This window comes from Nyctereutes procyonoides, unplaced genomic scaffold, assembly GCF_905146905.1.
Source record: "Nyctereutes procyonoides isolate TBG_1078 unplaced genomic scaffold, NYPRO_anot_genome, whole genome shotgun sequence".
NCBI classification, from domain to species: domain Eukaryota; kingdom Metazoa; phylum Chordata; class Mammalia; order Carnivora; family Canidae; genus Nyctereutes; species Nyctereutes procyonoides.
This window is the reverse complement of record NW_026575142.1, coordinates 37,761,510-37,781,638: the sequence shown is the minus strand read 5'-3', so window position 1 is coordinate 37,781,638 and position 20,129 is coordinate 37,761,510. Positions and strand designations below refer to the sequence as shown.

The following is a 20,129-nucleotide window of genomic DNA, read 5'->3' as shown; positions in this document are numbered from 1 at the left end:
AATATTTCTCTGATGGTGTATTCTCAACAGAATTGTGGCGATTTACATAAGTAATCCTGATCATCTTGCTGATTGTGCTTGCTTATGCATTCTCCGGGAGATTGGAATAGACAACAGAGCTTCATGAGAGCTGGGGTACCACTGGGAAGGAAAAACTAGGGGCTTCATCTTTTCAGCTACTGTTGCCATGTCTGGGAACATTTTGCTTGCCATTGAACTCTGAAACACATGTGAATTACACTCTGAAAGTCCAGACTGTACAGAGACCTGGGCTGTGAAAGACCAGATTTATGTAGAGAGTCAGGTTAGGACCATTTCTGTGTCCATCCTACCCTTGCATGAGTGATACCTCATCTCTTCTCCACATTTGTGGAGATTTTCTGTTTAAAAAAGTTTAAAAATGATTTTTATAAAATATTTGTGATTCATAAACTTGATGTTGCTTGATGTTGTGGATGCTTATTCTTTATCTCTCAGGTGGGAACGGAGCATGAGATGTAAAGTGGATGGAAAATACTTGAGATCTAAATTCTGACCTACAGCATAATCTTTTTTTAAAAAAACTATTCTTTTTAGAGAGAGAGCATGAGAAAGAGCAGAGAGCACAAGTGGGTGTAGAGAGAGGGAGAAGCAGACTCCCCACCAAGCAGGGAGTCTGACATGGGTCTCAGTTCCAGGACCTTGAGACCATGATCCAAGCCAAAGGCAGATACCCAACTGACTGACCCACTGAGGCACCCCTGTAGCATAATCTTGATACTGTGATTTGATTTGTGCCCTCCAGAAGAGCAGAGTTGCTTAAAAGTGTAATAATGAGCAGAGACCTGAGTGCAGAGGGGGAAGCCAGGCAGGAGTCTGCGGGCAGAGCACCCAGGACAGACCACCTGGCAGGCCCCAGAAATGTCTATGAAGGCCAGATCATGGGGAAGAAGCGAGTGGGCAGAGTGGAGGGGAGGTGGCCAGGAGGCTACTGGTAGGCCACTGCCAGGACCTGGGAGTGTACTGTGAATGAGCTGGGAGGCCAGCTGGAGAGCATTGGTGTAGAGATGATAAGGATTTGTATTTGAGGTGGGTCTGGAAAGAGGTGAGATTTCAAGAAGCCAAGAAGAGGAATGAGTATATTCTAAGGGTAGACAGTGGCCGACCTGGTGGGGAGTGCCCCCTGCTCACAGGGATGCCCTGGGCTGGCTGGAGCAGAAGTGCTTCCAGAACAGGGTATGGGTGTGAGTGGAGAGGCCTGTCTGAGGAGAGTCTTGACCTCCAGGCTGTGCGATTTCCACTTTACTCTGTGATCATGAAAACCCTTCAAGAGAAGACTTCTGAGCACAGGGGTAGGCCAGAGGAAATGTTCATTCAGGAAAGCAACTAATTCAACCTGTGCATTCAGAATAACGAATCCAGCAGCTGTATGTTGGCTGGATTAGGGAAAGGAGAATGTTGGAGAAAGGGATATCCGTGAGAATATGACAGCAGTTGGATAAGGTACTCCTATCTTGCCATGAATGATCATTAGTATAAGGAAATGCTGAGTTATCTGGTGCATCCATTGCTATGGAATATTCTGTAATTGGTGAAAAGTAAATCATATATTCACATTATATCTTGGAAAGATGCCCGTGATGTGTAATTCAGTGATAAATAGCAAATTACAGAGTAGTGCATATAAAAGCATCTAATTTATCCATCAATAAAACCCATGTTATAGTGTGCATGTGTGTGTGCAGGCACGAATGTACATATGTGTGTATGTATGAGCTCAGTGTCAGTCAGGACCACCTAAGCTGTGCTTGGGATCCCAGGGGTTTACCGCTACAAAGGATTTGGGCTCATTCAAATGAACACAGGTCCATGTGGGTCCTCTGAGGGAGTCTACCCCTCACTTGAGACCAAGACTGGAAGAAGCCCAGATGTCATGTTTCCATGATTGCCAGAGAGGGGAGAGGGCTTGGTAAGTTGTGCACTAATTTCCACGCAAAAGACACCTGTGACTCCTACCCACACTGCATTTGTCAAAGTGAGTCATATGGCCTCATCTGACTTAGAAGAAAATACTCAATGCATTGGTACTACGTTCCCAGAAGGAAGAAAGTTAGAAATATTTGGTAATGAGTCCTAGTGATTACCAGAAGCATGGAGAATGGGGTGGAATGGGCAAAAACGAGGTCCCCTTATTGGGGGAATGGGGAGAAGAAGGAGTGAGAGAAAAGCATGGAAGCATGTTTCTTAACATATGGAAGAGGAATGAGCCAGCCTAGTGGAAGTAAAAGGGGAGAGGAGTAGACAAACAGATGCAGTTCACTCGAATCCTAAAGTAAGAAGACATTGTTTTTGAGTGTGGATGTGAAGAATCGTCAAAGGTGAGGTGTAAACGTTTGCACCTGGGTTGTTGGGGATGAAGACATCATGGGTAGAATTGCCTTACCCTGCTGGGAAGAGTAGGGTTAAGAACATAAAAAAAGAAGCTCTTACTTTGTTTGAAAGTTATGGGGCAGATGTGCCTGGGTAGCTCGGTTGGTTGGGTGTCCAAATCTGTATTTCAGCTCAGGTCATGAGTCCAGGATTGTGAGATACAGCCCCACTTCAGGCTCTGCACTCAGCGGGGAGTCTGCTTGGGATTCTTTCTCCCTCTCCTCCTACCCCTCCCCCACCCCACACTCATGTGGGCTCTCTTTCACTGTCTCACTCTAAAATAGATAAAATCTTAAAAAAAAAAAAAAGTTATAGAGCTTGAGGTTCAAGTAGACCAGTGGGATGATGTGTATGTCTTATAAAAGGCAAATGGCAGGCTAAGTTCAGAGAAACACTTCAAATGGTTTTATTGGGATGGGTGCCACTTCAGATATTGTACTAATCCAGGGTTCTGGGCAGGGTCTCAGTCATCAGATCAGTGGCTACTCTTTCTTCAGCCTCTGGACAGAGATACATATAAGGGGAATCTCAGTCTTGGAAATGTCCCCATGGTAACATGGAAACCCAAATGCCTGCATTTGCCTTTTTGGAGATTTTAACCCACACATTCTTTACATGTGCCAAATCCATTTCGGTTTTACATATGGCCCTATTTGAAATTGCTTTGGAAAGAAGGCAAAAAATAAATAAATAAATAAATAAATAAATAAATAAATAAATAAATAAAGAGAGCCTTCTGGGAATAATAAGAAGTAAAGACTGTTCCCCCTGTGGGACTTGAAACCACACTTGACTTTCTTCTTTCCAGCCTGCGGAGTGATCCCCAGGCTCCCCGAGCTGAGCTCCTGAAATGTTGCCACTAAAATTCAAAACTTGATTTAATACAACTTGCTTAATTGACCTTTAAAAATTTCATTTTGTTGTCTAAAAATGAACACTTAGCAGGAGCAACTGTATTTGGAAAACAGAATGTCTATTCTTCATTTGGTTACTGCAGATAAGCCTTCCACGTGCTGCCTTTTCAAAGCTCAAATTGTCTGTGGAAGTGTATAGTAATTGAAGTAATGTGAGAGTTTTAAAGCTGTCCAAAATTAAGCTGTTGAAAAGTTATGATAATTTCAAAGAACTGCTACAGGTTTTTGCATTAGAAGAAAAATACGAAAAAAAAATTAAAAAAAAAAGAAGAAAAATACGTAGTTGTAAGAGAGAGGCTCTTTTTTGTAATTGTAGGTTCTTATACCTGAAAATATTTGTTTAATACTTCGTGTTGGATATAGGATTTTGCATTAATGCTGTGTATAGAAATAAATGTCTTAATTGAAAATATTTGGTGGATATTAGGGATTCCAAAGTCAATTTAACTTTCTCAATAAGCCATGACTGTGCAATAATTGTTTATCTCATTCACATTCCTAAAAGAAACTTTTTCTCTGGTTTAGTGGCTGCCAGCCAAGGTGATCTTACCCCCTAGGAAATATTTGACAAAGTCGGTAGACATTTTCAGCAGTTGTCACAACTTTGAAAAGGGGAATGTCAATGGTGTCTACTGGGTGAAGGCCAAGAATGTTTCTACACATCCTCCACTGCACAGGACAGTGCCCATCGCAAAGAAGTATCTAGCCCCAAATGTCAGTAGTGTTGAGGTTGAGAAACCCTGCTTCTCAGTGAAATATCTGTTTTAGCTCATAGTGTGTCCGTATTTAGTATAACTTTTCTCTGATAATTTTGCTAAATATTCATTGTTGTATGTTATTATTTACCATAACTCACGCTATAAATATAAACTGAAAGTGAAATATGTAGAAATGAAGGAAAGATGAGTCTATCTTTGAAACATTAGTAATTTTGTAATGATGATTAAAGTTTGTAATGATGATTAAAACTTGGTCCCACCTACTGAAAGAACTCAATATCTGAGCCAAGATGTTGAGTGCTTTCCATGATTGTCTTGGCAGGAAGGAAGAGAGCTTGCTGTCTTTCCATGTCAGACTTGTAGACGTGGTTCGTGGGCACTTGTGTCTTCTGTTAGACCTTAGCTTCATGAAATTTCTATCAAGGGAGAGAAATACTGCAAACTCTTTACCAAGAACACATGGAAGAGTTAAACCTGTGGGATCTAATTTGGGCTTTGATAGTGACTACTTGGGAAATACTGGCCAAGTTCCCCATTTCTCTGGATCGGTGATATGCCATGCAGACCTCCGTGTCTATACAGGTGGGGGAACCAGAATGAGTCTGGTGCCCTCCTGGGCCTCGTTCTCTTCAGATCTTCTGGGAGCAGAGCCTTTTACCCATGTCCTCATGAACATATATCCCAACTCACTGCAGAAGAACTGGCGCAGTGTCTCCTCATCCTTCCAGCCGTGCTGGGATTTGGGGTTCTTTTCGTAGCACAGATCACTCTGAATTTGGGGCAAGCTCTTCTCCCCTTAGCTTCACTTCTGTTCTTGGGTGAAGAGTTGTGAGGCAGGGCGCACCAGATGCCGCTCTTCTGTTTCCCTGACCTCGGCTCTTTTTCCCACTTGATTTCTCACTCTATCTTCCTGCTTCATGTTCTTCCGTCTCTGCTTCTTTTGTAATGAAAACGGTCTGTTTTATTACCTACTAAACCACTTTCCATTCCAAATCTTTCTCTGAGCTTTCATATTTTTTTTTTATTGAGGTGACATTCACATAACATAAATTAGCCATTTTAGAAGGAAGAATTGGGTGGCATTTAGTACATTTGCAGTGTTGTGCAACGAACACCTGCATCCAGTTCCGGAATGTTTGTCATCACCTGAAGGGGAACGCTGCCCCTACTGAGTAGTTACTTCCCACTTCCCTATACAGCCCCTGCCAACCTCTAATTTGCTTTCTCTCTCTGTAGATTTACTTATTCTAGATAGCTCACAGAGATGGCACCCTATGATATGGGGTCTTTTGCTCTAGCTGCATTCACTTGGCATAATGTTTTAGAGGTTCCTCTGTTAAAGCAGGCATCCGTACTTCATTATTCTGGCTGGCCAGTATTGCACTACCTGGGTGGCCACAGGCTCTCTATCCATTCCTCCACTGGCGGACATTCGTGTCATTTCCACCTTTTGCCAATTGAGAGTAGTGCTATTACGAGCATGTGTATGCATGTATTGAGGTTACCTGTTTTCACTATGTGAGGACATATTTTGACCCATACGGCTGGGTCATATGGTAGTTGTGAGTTTCACTTTTTGAGAAACTGGCAAACTATGTAATTTTGTAACAGCCAAACCATCAGCTAAGCTGTTTGATTTTTGTTTGTTACATGGCCACACTATTTCTACTTTGCCCAGCTGTTCCCCCCTCACCCCCCCCAAACCCTCCGGCAACACCTGTCCATCCTCCACGAGTCTCCGAGTCTCCGGAAACAGTGTGAGACGTCACTCAGGAATCCATGCGTGCTAAAGCACGGACACTGAACCCGGGGAGTTTAGAACCAGCTCTGCCTCCAGATCCAGAAAACGCTAATGTCTGCAATGGTCTGGGTATCAAAACTGGCCATCCCCAAATTTTGAACAAGGACAGTTTTTCTCCCTCCCAGTAGTTAGTCCTTCATTGTAATCCACTGGGTTTGTTTGAACGTGCCGTCCTGTTTTATCATAATCCACTAAGTGGGTGCCATTTGAGGTGTTTTGTGCAGCGTTTCCTGGGAAGGAGAGGGGATGCCCTGGGGAATGGGGACTCTCTGTGACTCTCCGTGTTCTTCTCCCATAGGTGTCATTCTTCCTCTTCATCATCTTCGTGGTGTACACCATGCTGCCCTTCAACATGCGAGATGCCATCATCGCCAGCGTGCTCACCTCCGCCTCCCACACCATCGTGCTGAGCGTCTGCCTGTCCGCGACGCCGGGGGCCAAGGAGCACCTGGTCTGGCAGGTGGGTGCACCTCGCCTCTGCCGGCCGGCCCTCACCATCCCACCCGGGCTGCTGGAGGTGCCGTGTGCTGGTTCAGGGCGTGACTGTCGGTACCTGGCGGGTGCCGGAGTTCTGCTCGCCCATGTGGACTGGAGCGTTTCTGGTGGGTGGCCAGCCACACCCCGCCTCCATCCGTGGAATCAACGCTTAGCAATCAGCGTTGGGAGAAATTAGAAACGGTGGTTCCATTTTGCTGATTGCTGAATGGTAGTATGATTGTGAGGCCTACAAGCTGTTCTTACTGTGCATTAGAATTTAGCACTCTTATTTTTAGAGTGAAAATAGCTTGCACAATTAAACTCCTAATTCTCCTCCGCCTCTCTCCACCTTGATATCCAAAACCCCTTCTTTATGGAGGAGAAAAGATTTCTCCATTTCTTAATCTCCTGTCAGGTCCATGGCATTAAAAAGGTCTTCTGAAATGCTTCGACAGAAAATTTAGCTTTACTAATAAATGACATTTCAAAGAAGCCATTGTATTTAATTAGCTAAAAGCATTTAAAAAGTGATTTGATATCCTGCTACGTACATCCATAAACATGAGGGTCAGTGGCTTGGAGTTACTCCTAAGTTTCTTTTTATTACCTGGAACAGGTATGTTTGATTTCGCTCTGTTAGAATTAGATGTAAGAAATGCAGCCATGGTGTAAAACGCAGGAGGCACTGACGGAATTGATTAGGAACAACACTGCCATTGAAAAGGGGATTTTAGATGTGGGTCACATGAGCCCTGTGAGGTCGGAGAAAATGGTTTGTCATTCAGTTGATGGAATGTTTTATTTGGGAACTTGAAAGGGAACTGGAGGCTTATCCTTGGGTGTCTAGTAATCCCTCTGAATTGGAAAGCTTTCTGCGGATCCCTTTTCTCAAGACTTCTCTTCTAGAGCTCATAACAGAGGAGCGCTCAGAATGGCCCGAAAGACCTGCATTTGTGAGACATCCTTTGTTGGCACCGAGCAAGCATAAGAGCACTGGCCCCGATTCTGCACAGTGGGCTGCAGGGTCACACGGGCTGGCCCCGGTGTGGAGGAAAGTGAGTCCTTGTGGCTGAGCCCAGGAGCCTGCAGCCCCCAAGATGCAGATGGAGACCAGTCAGTAACTAATCAAACGAAAGCAGGAAGGTGGTGTTTTCTGAAAAGAAGAAACAATCCAGCTGTGCCTGGGAAGAGGTGGGGAACATGTTCCTTTTTATAGGAGCTCTGCCCCAGCTTGGCTTCCCTCTGCTGCATTGCAGAGCTTCCCTTGAAGATATTTATGGGACATTTCTCCTTTCTCCCGTAAATTCACTTTTCCACTCTTCCCATAATGGGGCCTGGGTGGTGTGTGTGTTTTTGCAGGAGGAAGGAGTACGTATAATCTGCTCCCCCAGCTGACAGTGTGAAAATCACTGCAGGAAAGTTCTTATCATCCAGGCATCAGGGCACTTGAGCACATTTTCAGGACTCCCAACCATGGTTTTAGGTTCCCCTAGAGCACATCCCTTGAACGTGTCGTACCTTTGCCCCTTCATGAATACAGTGCCTGCAGGACAGGTGTAATAGAAAAAGCTATCTGGGAAATAAGGTTTAAGATACATGCCTGTAAGGATTAAATAGGGTTTAAAAAAAAGAAAAAGGGTAAAAAATAAGTGCTTTGTAAAGACTCTGGTGTATTCTAGGTCATTACATACTGTAGTGATTTTGGTCTTTTTTTTTTTTTAAAGCATTTTTATTTTCTTCCATTAGTTAAAAAAAATGGGAAAGAATGTAATCTTATTTAATTACTCAATTTTCAAAACACACAAAGAAAAGCAATTCTTTTTTTTTTAAAGATTTTATCTACTCATTCATAAGAAACAGAGAGAGAGAGCGAGAGAGAGAGAGAGAGAGAGAGAGAGAGAGAGGCAGAGACACAGGCAAAGGGAGAAGCAGGCTCCATGCAGGGAGCCCAATGTGGTACTTGATCCCAGGTCTCCAGGATCAGGCCCTGGGCTGAAGGCAGCGCTAAACCACTGAGCCACCCGGGCTGCCCAGAAAAACAATTCTTATCAGTGGGCAGCAAGAGATGGGAAACTTCTGTAATAGCAGAAAGAAGAAAAGCTTTTCCTTCCCAATGATTTCATAGGAGAATAACATTGAAAGGAGCAGAAGCACAGAATGGCAGGTTTCCTTTCTTCAGAAGTAAGTTCACAATGATTCCAAGAACCAGGAGATACTGATAGATTTAAAATGGAAGGTCCATTGGTAAATGTCAGGGTAATGAGGTTAAACAGCTCTAGATACCTTTGGCCACTATAGGCTGTAGGGCATCAAACCTGTAAATATCTCTGGTTTGTGATGTGATGTGCACTGAGTTCTATTTGCCTTATCTTATCTGATCTCATAATCCTGAGATCATGACCTGAGCCAAAATCAAGAGTCCAAACTGACTGAGCCATGCAGGACCCCCATTGAGTTCTGAATATGAACCATGTGCATACATTAGAATGCTACAGATTGGGTGGTTATATTCCTGCAGTTTAATTGTTTAAAGCAAAATTGTTTAAAATAAAGGATGTCGGTTTCATATGAAGAGGGTTGCCTGTGGGTGATGATCAATATCACCCTGCCTTCCAAGTCATACATTTTTGTTTAGCATGGATCCATATTAAGAATTTTTGTTTCACTTTATTTTTTGAACATTGGCAATCTGTCGATAGCATATAACGTTTCTCTATTAACCAAGGTGTTGATGTCATAGAAAACCCTATTCCCTTCTCTGTTGATTAACAGAGTTCATTGTTCTCAGGAAATTTATTTTCCCAGCATTTAACTCGAAGTAGAGTTCAGTCTCAGGCTATGCTATATCACCTAGCTGAGGAAATTTAGTTAATAACTGAAAATCATGAATGATAATTTTTAATGCATTTAAACATAAAGTATCATTCCTAACCCATTTTTTGACTTTTATTTGGAAACAATCACAGACCTACCAGTAAGTTTCCAAACCTAGTACAGAGCTTTTTTCCCCCCCCCTAGGGGTTATGCATCCTTGTCCAGCATCACAGAAGTGATGGCATGTTCTCATCACGTTTGGTCATGTTCTCATGATTTATGCTGGTCATTAGTGTGATGGCGCGGTCGACCAGGCTGTTGCACTTTGGATTTACTCTTTGTAATTAAGACATTTTGTGGAGAGGTACTTTGAAACCAGGCAAATATCCTGTTTTATTTCCTTGTTGATGTCCACACCATCTTGCATTTCCCTGTTCTGTACAATGGATTAGAAGCTGTGACCATCATTGTTTGTTTTGACACCTAATACAGGCTCAGATGTGGCCAGTGAGCACCCCTTCAAGCTAGCTGCTATACCGTTTTTGGTGTGTCTCCCTCTCTCTTGGAGAACTTGCTTGCTCTCTGCCAAAACAAGATGTTCCAGGCTCATTTCATGTCTGCCTGCCCTGGCCCTAAAATCCATCATCTCTCTAAGGAGCCCTGGTTCTTTTTAGTGATGAATGGCACTTAGAAACAGGGTCTGGGCTGTAGGTCTTTTTATTCCCACTGGGTTGTCATTACTCCAAGGCAAGGCGCACACACATCTACACCTACATCTACTTTTATATATCCTTATGACTTCACGCTGGTATTTCGAACCCGCCATGGGTTCCATGCCAATTCTCCCCCCGCCTTTCCATTGTGACTGCAGGGCCAATAGTGAAAACAGTTTAGTTCCCATGATCCTTGATGTATTTACTTACTTGATCCATCCCAGGATATAACCAGTCTCCTATTTCAGTTCCCACCCCTACCGCCACAAAGGTGCCTTCTCACTTGGCCCAAATTCCCTTCCGGTTACACATGCCCTCCTTCTCTGGACCAGGGTCTGTCACTCCATCCATGTGGGGGTGTCCCCTCCCCAAGCTGGGGCTCTGTCCTCTGTGATTTCCCCATTGTAGACATTCTTGGGTCCCAGCCCAGTTGTATCACTGTGGGCGAAGCCAGCCTCCCTGGCTCCCTGTAGGTGCAGATGGTCCTTGCTCTGCCTGATGGCTGTGGACTGAGTTATTCAGGAGAGAAGGAAGGGGCGCCTTGGTGACTCAGTCAGTTGAGTGTCTGACCCTCAATTTCAGCTCAGGTGGTGATCTCCAGGTCATGAGATTGAGCCCTGCATTGGACTCTAAACTCAATGGGGAGTCTGTTAGAGATTCTCTCTCTCCCTCTCACTCCGCCTCTCCTCTGCTACTCACACAAGCCTTCTCTCTCTCTCTCTCTCTCTCTCTCTCTCTCTCTCCTTCTAAAAAAAAATAAAATAAAAATAAATAAATAAATTTAAAAGGTTCCATTCAGGGGAGAAGGAAAAGGACAAAAAGGGCAGGAGGAGATGATGGTGTAGGGAAATGGAAGAGAAGGAGCACGTTTTGAACAGTTTCCTTGTGGAAGAGGAGGAGATTCTTTCCAATGCTCTCCGTGATCCCTGTTTGTCCTAGCCTCTCAACTTTTCTTGCAAGTCCTTCATCTTTATTTTCCTAACTGGTTTCAGAGGACAGTTTCTGGAATCTGGGATGATCCTTAAATATTAGGAAACATAAAGAAGATAAGTTTCACATGGTCTGTGTAAGAAGAATGTATTATTATTTTAAAATTAATTTCTATATTTTAGAGAGGTGGGGGAAGGGCAGAGGAAGAGAGAGAGAGAGAGAGAGAGAGAGAGAGAGAGAGAATCTCAAGCAGATGCCCTACTGAGTGTGGAGCCCAACACGGAGCTCGATCCCACGACCCTGAGCTCATGACCTGAGCCAAAATCAAGAGTCGGGTGCTTAACCAACTAAGCTACCCAGGTGTCCCAAGAAGTATATCATTTATCTATCATAGATTTCATGTGAGCACCACAAGTCCTTAGCAATTCATGGTTAACTAGAAAATAAGGGATCCCTGGGTGGCGCAGCGGTTTGGTGCCTGCCTTTGGCCCAGGGCGCGATCCGGGAGATCCGGGATCGAATCCCACATTGGGCTCCCGGTGCATGGAGCCTCCTTCTCCCTCTGCCTGTGTCTCTGCTTCTCTCTCTCTGTGACTATCATAAATAAATAAAAATTTTAAAAAAAAATAACTAGAAAATAAGTTCCCTTGTATCAGTAGGATACCTTTGACTACAAGAGCAGCAGGGAGTCTTTTGTTTATGGCTGGATCAGGCAAAGGGAGCCCCAGGTTAGGAAGACCTCCCAAAGCCTCCATACTCGTGCTGTGGTGCTGCCTCCTGCTTGAACTCAGGGGTGAGGGTGGCAGGTGCACAGCCCTTAGGATTGGGAGGCTGGACAGGAACCTTGCCTCCCAGATGGGGAAGCAGGTCCATTGCTCGGGAGCCATGGTCCAGCCTGCAGCCTGTACATCTTAGATGCACCTGTTGTCTGTTCTGTGTTTGCCAGGTCTCCGTCCCTGCAGGCAGGGTATTGAACCACCCTCAAGGAACTACTGAATAGGTATCATGATTACCTTTTCTTTCTTACTCTTTTTTACTTAATTTTCTTATATTTTAATTTCCTTAATATTCATACCACATTCTGGATTTTCATTTCATGTATCTTTTATTTTCCCATGAGACCAGGAAGAATTTTAATATAGATTTACTTACACAAGCCAGTTATATGGGAATCCATATTTATTAAAGGAGATAAGTTAAGGAGTACTTATTGATTTTCTAACAGGATTACTCATACTTCTGATAAATTTTATAGGATTCTTATATGCAGTGGATACTTGGGTATATTTATGATACAATTTGAAAAAAAAAAACCTTAGTTTGGACCTAAAATAGAAAACATAATCTCTCATCTATGGCAAGAGTATATAACCAGTAGTAATGCAGCTTTGTTATATAACCAGTTCCTCTTCAGCATAATTCAGGAACTGTATATTGGAGTCTGGAATTAAATTGCATTTCGGATCTAATCTGAGAAGCTTAAAAGGAAAACAGCAGGTTACCAGCTGCCTGGTCTCTGGCTCTGGAAGAGACTAATTGTTGGGAATTTGAATCTCTCTTGCTACTGTGTTGTCTTTGGAGAAGTGCAGGATGTTGATATTTTCCACAAAAGGGAAGAAAGGGGACTGTACTACTGTTCATTTCATGTAACATCTAGCTATCAATCGAGTATGATCCATATTTTATTTTAGCAAGCTATCACTTACAGATTCTAACATTATAATTTGGAAGGAGTCAGGGTAAGCATGGAAGAGAGGTAACAATAGGGAGGTGTCTGATGTAACTAAATTCTGAAGCAAATCTCAAGGCACTCCACATTCCTGCAGAAGGCACTCCCTTCCTTCCTTGTCCTTCCCCCAGCCCCACAGAAGTCCCTACCTCTCCTTTAAATGGCAGGAGCTTTGCACCATCATCTCACCAGAGAGAGTTTGGTGGAGTGAGTGAACAACAACACAATTCATGCTTTCCTTCAGGACATCCCATCACTTTAAAAATGCTCTGGTACTTTATAGAATGAAACTGCAAGAATGCGTGACAGAGAACTTTCCTGTTGCTAATCATTTTTCCATGATGACAGACTCAGACCTAGGTTTACTTTTCAACATTTGTGAGGCTGTTTTGTGGAGGGGTGGAAGGAACAGAGCTAAAGGGAAGCCCTATTAGACCATGAGTTGGAGATTTGATCAAAGGAGCATGAAAAAAGGATTTATTGAAAAATGAACAATGCTAGTTGGTCACCCTTCAGTGGCCTCTATCCTCTTCTGGATTCTATAGTCAGAGCTTTGTGCACTCTGTTCATTCAAAGCACTGGATTCATATCAAATGCAATACATTACAGATTGATTGCAGGTTGACTGAGAAGTGAACTCGCTGACTGATATCTTGACAGGTGATTTTCCTCACATGTTCACCAACACCCAGGCACCCATGTTCCATTTTATGCCAAGATCCAAGGCTCTGTCCATTCCAAGTGTTTACTGTAGAGGATAATTTGTGAAAGATACTGATTTTTAAGCCCTTATGTATCCATCTGTTAATTGCTCTTTAAAACCCTCAGAAGACAATAAGAAAATCAGCACCCCTATGGTGAGTCACACAGGACTCCTTCCTTGTACTTGCAAGACGAATGATAAATCTGCTGAGTTGTACAAACTTGAGAGAAAAATATATTGACAGCTTGGCTTGAGCAAGAATTTCTCCATGATTCTAAGAGATCTCTTTGAAGAGTAGGGAGAAACCCAATGATTTGGTGTAGCATAGAGAGGATGTATGCATGGTCACTGAGAGATGCTGCAAGGAGAGCTAGGCCTAGAGATATTCCTAGTTATCTGTAGTGCAGGAACAGTGATAATAGCTTCCTACTAGGGCAGCAGATGTGATTAAATGAGATAACAAATGAAAAGGACTTGCCTGGCCCAGGTGCATGGTTAGTGCTCAGAAACATTAGGTAGTAGTAATAATGATGGCATGGTAATGTACCTGCAATACTTTCATGATGTTTGTGGAGTGCACCAGACTGGTCAGGCTGGGAGCAGAGGGAGGAGACATACTTTCTGTCTGTTTTTACAACAATAATCACAGCATGCCTTCTGTGAAAATAATGGGCATCATTTTTTGCCTTGCCTAGGAGGTGTGAGATCTTGCTCACCAGATGCTGGGTTTATCATTTTTGGAATCCTTCTCAAGCAGCTCCAGAGTGTTTTGACGTGGCAGAGAGTGTGGGATGCTGGACAGAGCTAGCATTTTGGCCTCAGATGGACTCTGAGTTAGGATCTCTTACTCCTACTTTATAGCTGTGTGCGGTGGACATGGAGGTGGACCAACCAGATAACCCTCAAGGAAAGACTTATAGTCCAGCTTTTGGGAGTGTTGTTGGCAGCTGACTTTCAGCCCTTAGACTCTTTAAAGCTGTTTCTGCTGCATAGAGCAGCCAGCTCAAGGTTATGTCTTTTCAAGGGTGTCCTACACCCATGACTGATAGAGGTGGGTGTGTAGACTGTATTCAATCTGGACCCCTGCAGGGCAACTCCGATGGCCCATATCAACCCTGGAGTTTCTGTGGGTTTTTCCCTAAAGTTGTCAGATCTGCATCACAGCTCAATTTCTGTCTCTGCTTAGTCTGGCTTCCTTCCCTCCCCGCAGGCATTGACCTGAAGGGCATTTCCTAGTAAACACTGAACCCTGTCTCAGAATGTGCTTCCTGGAGGCCCAGTATGCAATATTGCATGAACTTGACTAATTCTTTAGTTTACTCAGTTTTCTCAACTGTAAAATGGGAGCAGTAACACTGACTTCCCTAGATAGTTGCTGGCCTTGGTGCTGATTCAGTCAACTAGTGTGTCTGAAGAACCAGTTATTAAAAGTGGGGCTGGTACATAACACTTAATGAATAGTGGACAAGAAGAGCAGCTGTAATGCATTTTGCTAAGTTTATATGACTTTTACAGAACCTGAGAATAAAGGAACATGAAAATATTTGGGGGGACTATGTTAATTATCAAAGCCCCAAATGATCTATGGAGTTGTGTAGGGCAAGAGTTGGATCATACATGTGCCAAACCCTCTGGGCACAGGGCTGGCCTGATTGGCCATCCTGCAGTGTGCCCACCCAGACTCAAGGCGGTGAGCTTCATCTTGGTGAGATACTAGAAGCCCACCCTCCCCTAGTGAGTGAAATTTGGAACTTTTGCTAATGCCTGAAGATCTGAGCTCCTGTGGGTTGATGGAATGCCTGGTTTTGGAAACCCTTGAGGGTTTATACCTCATCCTTTACCAAGAAGAGGCATTTACAGGATCACTTCCAGCAGGATATCTTGGACTTCTGTGCTGTCCTTTCTCTGGAGTGTCTTGTTCTCTGGAGAAGCCTGTTCTTGTTCCCCAGCCAACCTTGGGGGTTGCACTTTACCCCACTCAGACCAGCCACATGGTATGGGGGTGGATCTGGCAATCCCATGTGTCAGTTTTGTGGTCAGAGGGACATGTACCTGTACAGCTCTGCCTCTTCATGTCACTTGTACCACCCCCAGCTGAGATACTCTGTTGGTTTCCTCGGGCCCCTATAACAAATTACCACAAACGTAGATGCTGAAAACAACAGTTTTCTTTCTTTTTTCTTTCTTTCTTTCTTTCTTTCTTTCTTTCTTTCTTTCTTTCTTTCTTTCTTTCTTTCTTTCTTCTTTCTTTCTTTTTCTTTCTTTCTTCTCTTTCTTTCTTTTCGGTATATAATCCCAGTTTATTGGAGAAAAGCATACACATGTAGAAAGGGAACAAGAAGGAAATGTTCTCTTATTTTCGTGGTGGTTACCACTGGGTGGTGGGATACAGGTGAGCCCTCTTCCTATTTATGCTTTTCTTCATTTTCCAGAATGAACATACATTATTTTTACATTTGGAAATAAACTTTTTTCAAATGCCAAAAAATGTAGATTGCTGCATCAGGATCCAGAAAGCCCCAATAAATCTTTGCCCTCTTCCAGTTGGGCTATTCCTTCTCATTTTATTTTATTTTTTTATTTTATTTTATTTTTTTCTATTTTTTTATTGGAGTTCAGATTGCCAACATATAGCATAACACCCAGTGCTCATCCCCTCAGTGCCCGTCACCCAGTCACCTCATCCCCCCACCCCTTGTTCATTTCCCAGAGTTAGAAGTCTCTCATGTTCTGTCTCCCTCACTGATATTTCCCACTCATTTTCCCTCCTTTCCCCTTTATTCCTTTTCACTGTTTTTTTTATATTCCCCAAATGAATGAGACCATATAATGTTTTTCTTTCTCCGATGGACTTACTTCAGTCAGCATAATACTCTCCAGTTCCATCCACGTCGAAGCAAATGGTGGATATTTGTTGTTTCTAATGGCTAATATTCCATTGTATACATAGAACACAGCTTCTTTATCCATTCATCTTTCAATGGACACAGAGGCTCCTTCCACAGTTTTGGCTATTGTGGACATTGCTGCTATAAACATTGGGGTGCAGGTGTCCTGCCATTTCACTGCATCTGTATCTTTGGGGTAAAGCCCCAGCAGTGCAATTGCTGGGTCATAGGGCAGGTCTATTTTTAACTCTTTGAGGAACCTCCACACAGTTTTCCAGAGTGGCTGTACCAGTTCACATTCCCAAAGAGATGGAAAAATATTCCGTGCTCATGGATTGGAAGAATTAATATTGTGAAAATGTCCATGCTACCCAGGGCAATTTAGATATTTAATGCAATCCCTATCAAAATACCATGGACTTTCTTCAGAGAGTTGGAACAAATAATCTTAAGATTTGTGTGGAATCAGAAGAGATCCTGAATAGCCAGGGGAATATTGAAAAAGAAAATCAGAGCTCGGGGCATCACAATGCCAGATTTCAGGTTGTACTACAAAGCTGTGGTCATCAAGACAGTATGGTACTGGCATAGAAACAGACACATAGATCAATGGAACAGAATAAAGAACCCAGAAATGGGCCCTCAACTCTATGGTCAGCTAATATTTGACAAAGTAGGAAAGACTATCCAATGGAAAAAGGACAGTCTCTTCAATAAATGGTGCGGGAAAATTGGACAGCCACGTGCAGAAGAATGAAACCAGACCATTCTCTTACACCATACACAAAGAAACTCAAAATGGATGAAAGATCTAAATGTGAGATAAGAATCCTCAAAATCCTAGAGAACATAGGCAACGCCCCATTTTTGAACTTGGCCACAGCAACTTTTTGCAAGATACATCCACAAAGGCAAAAGAAACAAAAGCAAAAATGAACTGTTGGGACTTCATCAAGATAAAAAGCTTCTGCACAGCAAAAGAAACAGTCAACAAAACTAAAAGACAACCTACAGAATGGGAGAGGATATTTGCAAATGACGTATCAGATAAAGTGCTAGTTTCCAAGATCTATAAAGAACTTATTAAACTCAACAGCAAAGAAACAATCCAATCATGAAATGGGCAAAAGACATGAACAGAAATTTCAGAGGAAGACATAGACATGGCCAACAAGCACATGAGAAAATGCTCCGCATCACTTGCCATCAGGGAAATACAAATCAACAGCTCTTTCTAAACTCTGAAATTTATTCTCTCACAGAAGTCAAAACCAAGGTGTTGGCAGAGTTAGTTCCCTCTAGAGGCTCCAAGGGACAATGCTTTTATGCCTTTCTCTGGCTTCTGGTTGTTGCTTGCAGTTCTTGGCATTCTTTGGTGCAGGGCTTGAGAATTCTACTCCTGTGTCCATCTTCAGATGACCTTCTTCCTTTTTTGTCTCTGCATTTACTTCCCTTCTGTCTCTTACAGAGACACTGGTTATTTGTCTTTAGAGTCCTACTCTGAATCCAGGATGATCTCTACAACATTCTTAACATGATTACATCTGCAAACATCCTTATTTCAAAAAAAAAGGTCATATTGTGAGGTTCCCAGTGAGGGAACTTTTGGGGCTTCTATCCAGCCCACTAGAGTTGCCAACATCCACACCTGGACTACAGTTCTACTCCTCTCCTGCCATGGATACTACAGACCTTCCATGTGATCTCTGAGCTAGTGGCTGTGGGGTTCCCTTGCCCTTGTTTGTTCAGATAGCACTAAGCTCTGTGATGCACAACATAGTAAGATCCCTCATTGCAAGATATTTATGGCAACACATAGAGAAGTAAAGCAAAACTAGGAGAATTTAGAGTGAGGAAACATAAGGGAATTCCACCCTTGTTTAAACAAGACTGTCATCCAGAGGGCAAGCACCAAAGATTCGTGAGGAATAATTGCAGGTAGGTAGGGCAACTAAACATTGGCCATTGGCTCATTGCTCCATTTAAAAAAATAGATGATCTGGTCACATTTTTTAAAAAGTTTGAGACAAGGGCTTCAAAAGGTTTTTGGTGAAAATATTTCTTCCAACCACTTCTGAATTCTTTCACTGCTTTTAGTAACTTTTCATTTGATCTTCTTAGGTTTTCCAGACCTATATAATCCATCATTTTCAAGTGAATTACCATTTTTGGAGTTTTAATTTTCTTTCTAATTATTTTGCCTAGTACTTTCAGAAAAAATTAACATTAAAGTGGTGGTAGGAGATAGTTACCTGTTTTTTTTTTTTAAGATTTTATTTATTCATGAGAGAGAGAGAGAGAGAGAGAGAGAGAGGCAGAGAGGCAGAGACACAGTCAGAAGGAGAAGCATGCAGGGAGCCTGATGTGGGACTTGATCTCAGGATTCCAGGACTATGCCCCGGGCTGAAGGCAGGCACCAAACCGCTGAGCCACCCAGGGATTCCCATTTACCTGTTTTTTTTTTTTTTTTTTTTTTTTTTTAATTTATTAGGATTGATGTTTGTCCTTTAAGCTTTTGGGTCAAGTGAGTTTTATAATTTGAAGGAAGTAGCCATCTATTTCTACTAGAGAGGTCTTATTTTCTCTTTCCTTTTTTTTTTTTTTTTGTTTTTGTTTTTCCTTTAAGGATGGATCTATTAAAAGACAGTTTTTGTCACCCATGGGCAAGATTGTATGATTTCTCCCATTGTGGAATATTGAGCATTCTTGAATTTTTGGAATTCACTCAGTAGGTCATACTGTTTATCTAATTTGATGCTTAATTTCTTTGGTCAATAACTTGTGAAGGATTTTGCATCTATTTTGACTGTAATAAAAGCAAACAGGTAGCACTGACCTTGGTCCAGGGATGGTTCTGAATGCTCTGCTCATGTATGAGTACCTTTTATCTCAAATGTTCCTATAGATTAAACTAGAATAGACCAGATACCATCCTCTTTCTTCCCTGTCGAAATTATTCTGTTTAGATTTATTTTCTTTTCTAGAGTTCGTTCTGTCAAAGATATTTTCTTATTAATAGTCTCTTTCATCCTAGGTTTCAATGATTTTCATAATGTTGAGTAATCTCTGCTCATGGTTTCAATTGCCTCTGTATCTGTGTTTGCTTCTACTTCTCCTTGGTTACTTTCTTATTCTTGAGATTTTCCTTTTTTCTATTAATTCCTGATTCATATCTCTGATGTTTTATATTGTTTTTATTTCTCCAAGAGTAAGTTGTGGATATGTTTATTATTTTTATTAATTTGGAGAGCTTTTTAGTTCAGTTTTTTTATTTGTTAATTTTTTCCAGTAGTTTTTCTTGGGTTTGTTTTGTTTTGTTTTTATTTTTTTCATTCCTAAATTCTTGTGTTGGATGCTTGAGCCATTTATTTTTTTCTCTCTTATTTTTTTATATATGAGTATTGACCAGCTATAAATTTTCCTCTGAAACCTGCTTTAGCTTTATGCCTTCTATGTGCATATTATCATTATTTTCTAGATATTTTGCTGATTCAGTTTGAGTTTATTTTTTGACATAAAGAAAATTTAGTGTACCCCCTCCCCTACACCACAACCCCTGGGGATATTTCTTTTCTGTTTCTAATAGTAATTTTAGGGTTTTGTTTTGATTTTCATTTTGTTTTGCATTGAGATTAGAAAATTGTCTGTGTTTCTATTCTCTGGAATGTGTATTGAAGTCATTGTTTGGTAGTCTAAGGCCAGCCTGAAGTTTTGTTTTCCTTTACAACAGAGTTGATCTTTCTGCCTGAATGTCCACCAGACCCCTTTATTTTTGAAGTCTAGCAAGTTTACTGTGATTTGAAGTTTTATTGATACTTTTGGCTTAGCTTTCCATTTTTCAGAATTATTTTAAGATTAACACTGTTACTATGCTGATTGTTCTTGGGGCACCTGGCCAGCTCAGTCAGTAGAGCATGCACCTCTCAAGCTTTGGGTTGTAGATTGAAGCTCCATGTTGGGTGCAGAGATTACTTACAAATAAAATCTTAAAAAAAAAAAAAAAAGAATGCTGGGACTCCTGGGTGGCTCAGT

General features: G+C 42.1%; 1 protein-coding gene across 1 annotated transcript in view; it reads left to right on the top strand.

Annotated features, from left to right (window-relative positions):
* Positions 1-20,129, top strand: part of ADCY2 (adenylate cyclase 2) — a 385,343-nt gene that overhangs the window by 103,310 nt on the left and 261,904 nt on the right. The window contains exon 3 of the mRNA XM_055308552.1: positions 6,142-6,303. Coding sequence (XP_055164527.1) covers positions 6,142-6,303 — 162 coding nt within the window. The remainder of the gene's footprint in view (positions 1-6,141; positions 6,304-20,129) is intronic.